Genomic DNA, 7,061 nt, shown 5'->3' on the forward strand with positions numbered 1-7,061 from the left:
GAAAGATTTAGAGGAGGGTGCATGTGAAGAGATGAGTCACATGAGTCAGAAGCAAGAGTGAAGAAGGTATTCTGATGCTTGAAAGGAATACCAAGATTACTTTTTCACACAGTAGCTTACTAAGTTAGGTTTTGTTATACTGGTCTCTGATCTCATCTATTGTGGCAGAGAGGTTGTGTGGTAAGGACACCCAGGTTTCTGGTGATGCCTGAGATTTGCAGAGCAGGGCATCAGTTTTCCCTGTAAAACAGTCCTCCATGATTACTTGAAATCTTTGAGTAAAAAAACTTTGGTTTTTTTTCCCATCTTCTGCTCACAGAGAAGGATTAACACAGAACTCCAGGTGAGGAATCCCAAGAATTGCTTCAAGTAGTGGACAATGGAAGAAGCAGCAGCAGTGACTTCACGCCATCACATTCCCATATCAGGCAAAAAAGAGAGAAGAGGAGGCCTTGGTGAGAGAACAACCCACTGAAAAGAGTATCTAAACATCTGTGAAAGCAGATTGTGGTGATACACCTGCAAGCTGAGATGAATGAATGAATGTGTCTGAGAGCTTCTGCTGCTGAGTCTTTGTCCCTTCAAAGGACAGATCACTAACTGTGAGATCTTTCCTGCAGCTATTCTTCCTAAAGTCCAGGTTTGAACGTAAAGTCTCACTTGCTCAGCCATTTCAATCTGTTCTAGTCTGGTAATAGCCAAGATTCCATACTTTCATCACATGGCAACCATCAGCAGAGAAAAATATTAGAACATGTGACTGGAGATGTCTGTATTGGTTGCCATCTTGAATTTTGGCACAGAGCCATAGAAATTAACAGTTTAAATAAAGTAATTTCATTTGTTTGTTTTGGTTATAATTTCAGTTATTAATTCACACACCCAGAATATTTGCTGTTGTTATACTGGACAGGATTTTAAATCTGTCTTTATTTCACTGTAAGATACTTGTATTCTGTGTGGCTTATTTTGTATTTTGATTTGTGTTTGTTTAGACCTTGTAAACTTTTTAAATTGGCTGATGTTTTCAGACCCAGGCTTGAACCCTAAGGCCCAGGTGGCTCTTATCAGTTGCAATAGTGTCTTGGTGAAGGAGTCCAGTTAAAATTTGCCTAGAGTTATTAAAATTTGCTTGTGTTAGAAAACAATGTCAGCAGCTGGAAATTGTATTGGAGAGAAGATCCATCCATCCTTAAAATGAGCAGGAAGCAGCTTCAGCTCTGGCTCTTTGTTGGTGCCAAGTTAAAGGAAAACTCAGTATTTTGCAACTTCTGCCTTGTCCAACAGCAAGGGATGTGATTGATAGTTCTCAAAGGTAAAAAATGTTCTATTGCTTGTATCAGAGTCTTCAGAGATTGGACTCGACATCCTGTTTGATCTCTTTTCTTACTCTACTTTCCTCTGTCTTTTGTAGTTTGTATAGTCAGTGTTAAGAGATCATTCAAATATGTTGACAAGTAGATAGTGATCAACCCAGAGGACTGACAAAAGAAACTGTGTCAGAGAGGGAAGGTGTTTTCTCTTGAAATGATTATGTTCATGTTCACTCTTGAATTCCACATATTTTCTGTCACTCAAGACCAGACAAATTGTGAGAAGGTTAAATAATTATGTTCATACCTTATTAGTTTCAGCATCACTCACTTCAGGCATGAATTAATAGGACAGAACATGCATTTTTCTATTTCTGGTACACTCACTCGTGATACACTGAATACTTCACTTGTCTGAAGTGCAGCTCTCTGATACAGCTGTTCCCTTCCTTAGTTTATCTTTCATTTCCATTAGACAGTCATGATCACATTCACTTTCTTCACATTTTTGTTGGCTCATGACTAGTGAAAGTTTAGTTACAGAAGTTGTTATTTCAGACTTGTGCACATTCTTAGCAGCTGTGGGCTTCAGGACCTTAGGTCTGTCTTTTCACAGCCTACTCTCCTATGCTGGTATTGGCTGTTGCCTCAGCTTGGTCGGAGGGACTGTTTCCATGTAAGATTGAGCTTCAGTAAATAACAATTCTGTTCCTTTCTTCCTCCCAAAGGATCTGATCTTATCCTTATTCTACTGGATTTTATGTACAGGATTGAGTAGTTGTAGGATATACATCCTTATGGACCTCTCATCTCTGCTTTTGTTTTCTAGTTGGTTTGTTTGGCTTATCACAGCCACTACTGAAAATTGTAGAGAGGTTTGTAGGATAAAGGTTTAGTTAGCTCAGGAAAGGTGATTGTCTTATAGGAATCATTGTCAAAAGCAACATTCTTACATCTTTGTCAAGAAAATTACTGATTAGTGCTGGCTTATTATGAACACGGGTGAATTGTTTTGTCAGCTTTGCCAGTCTCACCCACTCATTTTGGGATAATGATTTGAACTTGGTTACAGACATTTTTCCTCAACTTCTTTGTATTGCATTTTAGATGTAGCCAACCCCCACATCTGTAACTGTAATGACTTAGTAGCAGTATATTAAATATCCTGTCTCCGTGATTTTTTAAATATTCAGGAAAATGCACAGTGCAGTCTAAGACCCTTATTTTGAAGGGATGAATTTTGTCAGGAGCAGTGAGGACTTGCATCCTTTTCCCTGAGAAGATTTTTCTCCTGCTTCTGACAAATGAAAAACAACCACCAAGGAGTATCAAGACTGATCCTTTACCTGAAGCCAAACACCTAGACCATGAATTCCTGTTTATTCTCAGGATGTGCTCAGCCAGAGCGTCAAATGACATAGCAGTATTCCTTTGTCTTGAGCATCTGCTGATCCCATCTCTGAACACAAATGCTGATACACTGGGAACACATGCAATAGACAGTCAGGAACAAATTGTGCAATTCCAGCTGCTTATTTTTCCACCCCCTGTATTCTTCAGCCTGGAGTCCGTATGTCTGTGCATGGTGGGTACTGTGTACTGAAGGGTAACATGTATTTTGTCTCTTTGCAGCTCTGCTACGTCCATGTCTGTCCCTTTCCATAAGCCTCTTAGTGCTGCAGTTAAGAGATTCAGTGGGGAAGCACAGAACTGTTTCCCACCCATCTTGGGAGAGAAGGCCTTTTACAGGAAGTGTTTTCTACTACAAGGGAGGGAAGTAGAATAGCAAACCATTTTGGATATATAATAGTTGCACAAGGAGAGTACAGGTATGTGTTCCTCAAGTGTGGTTTATTTTTTCTCTGTATTCATCAATGGTTCCATCAGAAGTGTCCTTCTTCACTGCAAGACAATTACTAATAGAAATCCCGAACAGTCATTCAGTGGTGACAGTGAAAAATGTTACCAAAGGATCCCCCTCTTCTGTGATGTTTGTATCACTTCTGACTTACAAAGCCTGTTCTAGTGACAGAGAATCAGGCTTGAAAGCAGTAATGTGCACATCAGAGTCCTGGGGGCTGAGCTAATGACGAGTTCATACAGCATTTGTGCTGTGTTTAGGTGATGAGCGTACCATGACATAAAAATTAAGGGCAGGGTTATTAAATTCTCTTCCTTTCCAGAAGAGCTGACCTGTGCTCAGTTTGTGAAATATCAAGTTTCTTTTTCACATGTTTTATCTTGACTTTTAAAACAGCCTCACAAGACATGTGAGTGCCATCAATGGGAAGATAATGTTCTGACCCTAGACGAACCACTTAGTCTTGGATGCCAACAAGATAAACTGAAATTTCTATTCTCAAAACTAGGTATGTTTTTGGACAATCATGATTTCTTGGAAATGCTCCTTACTATGATGCCTGCAAGGTCAACAGATGTATCTCTAATACTGTTCCACATTGTGGAAGGAAGTTTTGGTGTCAAGACCTTTGTTTACTAGTAGGAATCTCAGTGCTGTGCCTTTTCCTCATAACAGATACTCTCCATTTGCATGGAGTTGAATAGCTGGCAGTGCTAGACCATTCCTCTTTACCTGAGGAGCTCATTGATGTACAGATGGCTTAACATAACAGACTTGGATTCTCAGCGTGCATTCTCTAAGACCTGTACCGTGTACTAATACAACACTTCCCATAATTTTGGATTATTTGCTGGCAACAAAAGTAGTCTGTCTCCCTTTTTTTTTTTAAGATTTTTTTAAGATTACTTGATAAAACTGCCAAAGACTTTTTACCTCAGTCAGTTCTATATTTGCTGATAACCCTGGGCTCATTGTTTGAATCTGAATGGGTTATTTGCTGGTGCATAGTTGGATTTTTTTGGTTGCAGTGAGTGGTTGATTGATCGTCTTCAAATTATTTCCTTTCTGAACACATTATTCTCATGGTTCTGTCATAAGTTTCTTCCAAAAGAAGCTTCTGAGCTTTACTTAAATCTGGGGCTGGGCTTTTTTTTTCTTCTAGAACCTCATGTTTCTAGAGCTGAGACATCCTTGACATCAGGAGAACCTTATTTTACTTTACAGAACTGAGATTGCTTATACCAACAGTTTAACATTCATAGTTTTCTTCATGCAGAAAGTGATTAATTGGAAAAGAGATGTAAGGGAGAAGTTGAAAAAGGAGCAGTAGTTCACAATCATGCCCATTAGAAGTAGGAGCATCAAATGAAACTAACAGGTGCAAGTTTCAAAGAAAAAAAAATAAAGTGGGGGGAGATAGCAACTTTTTTTACACAGTATATACTTGACCTATGGAATTTCTTGTTACAAGATGTGAATACAAAAAAAAGAGTATGTGGTTTGAAAAGACAAGTAGACAAATCCATGAAAAAGTAATCTGGCAGGGCATATGAAATATTAACACTGGAAAACAGGAAGTTTCTAAGATTTTTCAAATTACTATTCTGGGGAAATCTCACAATGGGCTGTTCTAGTTTTTAACTTGTGCATCAGGCATGGGCTGTTGACCTCTGTCCAACAAGGGCTAAGCTAGATGGTCTTGCAGTCTGACTTTGTATGGGTTTTTTATTTTGACAGTTGCAGTACAGACTACTAGAACAGCCAGGACAAAGTTACTTTTCTGATAATGGCATGTTCCACCAGAATTCATCCTGTGGTCCTTGAGTTTTCTCAAGAAAAGTGTCTGTTGCTGACATATGCCAAGTTGTCACATGCAACTTGTGTATGCTTTCACCTGGGTGGGCACTATATATTGCAGAGGCTTTCAGAAACTTTTAAAAGCACATAAGGGACACTGAGATCCACCTCTAGACAAACAGGGATTTTGGAGGAAAGTAGGCTGCTATATGGAAGTCATCCATAATACAATCCTTGTGAATGGTTAATTATGTAAATATGGAAAAAAACCCTTTCCATTAACTGAAGTTTTAAAGTTATGCTATTCATACACATTTTGCTTCTTGCTGTCTTTGTTTTCCAAAGAGCTCGAGTACAGAGCACCTTCAAGGTGAATGTGCACAACCACGGCATGTCTTAAGGAGCCTGGTAACTTGTTTCTTCCCACTGTAGAACACTGCTGTCCTTTTCCAAAGAATGAAGTTTCCCTGCTGACTTAGAGATGAGTTGTTGGGAAATGCAGACTGATCTCAAAATTGTTGGATTCTGAGTCTTCCTCTGCACTTGTAATGCAAGAAGACAACTCCACTGAACTGAAGGTGACAAGTAACCCCAAGTCTGCCCTGAGGAGTCTGCTCTATTAACTTACCAAAAAAGGATTTTATTGGCCCTCATTGAAAAGGAGTTTTCACTGCTGTTTTGAATTAAAAGGAAAGAATCACTGATCACTGTGGAGACCCTGGTATGAAGTCTTTGCCAGTGGTATTCAGTGAATCATAGTGGTTCCCAAGGGAAAAGACTGTACTTACCAAGGCCTCTTCTCCACAAGTCCACCCCTACAGCACAGACAGTGAGCTTGAGAAATCTTCTATTATTTGAAAAGAAGTGGCTTCTTTATCTGACCTATCAGACAAATCAAATTTGCCTTAAAAAGACGAAAGTGGATGCAATTATTAAGGATTATGGGGCTGTTAAAGATGCGTCTTTCATTAACAAAATTTTTATCATTTTTTTGGGGCAGGTGAAAGAGGTGCTGGTATCTCTAAAAGCAATTTCAACGCTGTATTTTGACATTTTGCCTCCTGCTGTTCTGGGATGGGCAACAGAAGACAACTCCAGAACATTAATTCAATTTGGTGCCCCTGCAAGAATATTTTATAAAATCTTATTTCACCATAATTATGGTAATGGTAGTCTCCTTCCCCCACACAAAGGGGAGACAAGTTACAGTACTCAGTTATGTTCTAAAGTCATAAAATCTTCCCCAAAAATATTTTGGGGTTGTTGAGCTGATCCCTATATCTTGAGTATTATCATGTCAAAAATCAGGAGGGAATCTTTGAAAAGTTTCTGTACTGACAAGTCAAACTGCTTGACTGTCATCACTTCCTCATTCTACTATAAAACTGTTTTTTTCTGAGTCTAGGGAAGAAAAATGGCAAGGGATTTTTTCCCACACTGTTTCCAGTAATTATTGTATAGGATTTACTTCATGATTTTCATGTGGTTTTGCCTTATTTATATGATCTTCTGAAAAAGTTGTGCTGTGTCAGATATATTTAATACACCTAGGATGTCTTAATACACCATTCTTCAAGGTGCAGATGGAGAGCTGTGAATCTGCTGGGAAGTTTTAGGCATCCCACTGGTGCCAGTACTTACATTACTAATGCTTCCAGTTGTATGATGCTTCTCCCATTCAATTTGGGCTTGTCTTCCTTCCTGAAAGTGTTTTTTCTACTACTTCTAATTCCAGAAATTCTATGTGGAATCCACTTTGTCTGTGATATCAGCCTAGATTTGTTTTTCCTTATACACAGACTTACAGAACTCATGTCTTCATATGTGTAGTAAAACTTTCTTTTGACGTTATCTAGGAATAAAGATTGGTGGCTCCCTCTGCCAAACTGTGGCCCAGGTGTTTTGAATGAAGGCAGGTAAAATTTACAAAAATGAAGACAATTTAAAATGTGTATTCAGCACTATGTAACTGCTGCCACACCATGCCTTCCTGAGATTTTATTGCAATCTCTTTTATTTTGTTTCTCTTTGTTTCTTCTGTTTGTTTTTTTCCAGTTCTTCAGATTAGCATGACAGAGCACTTAGCGTGG

The 7,061-nt window shown here is 38.8% G+C and overlaps 1 protein-coding gene across 2 annotated transcripts in view; it reads left to right on the top strand.

Moving 5' to 3' along the window:
• TTLL5 (tubulin tyrosine ligase like 5) overlaps positions 1-855 on the top strand; it is a 124,182-nt gene extending 123,327 nt beyond the window's left edge. For both annotated transcript variants that reach the window (XR_004060747.1, XM_030948881.1), the window contains one exon: positions 320-855. Coding sequence is in view for 1 of the 2 variants with exons in the window: in XM_030948881.1 (XP_030804741.1) it covers positions 320-330 (11 nt within the window). In the remaining variant the exon portion in view is untranslated. The remainder of the gene's footprint in view (positions 1-319) is intronic.
• Positions 856-7,061: the final 6,206 nt, after the last annotated feature.

Source organism: Camarhynchus parvulus, chromosome 5, assembly GCF_901933205.1.
Source record: "Camarhynchus parvulus chromosome 5, STF_HiC, whole genome shotgun sequence".
Classification (NCBI taxonomy): Eukaryota; Metazoa; Chordata; class Aves; order Passeriformes; family Thraupidae; genus Camarhynchus; species Camarhynchus parvulus.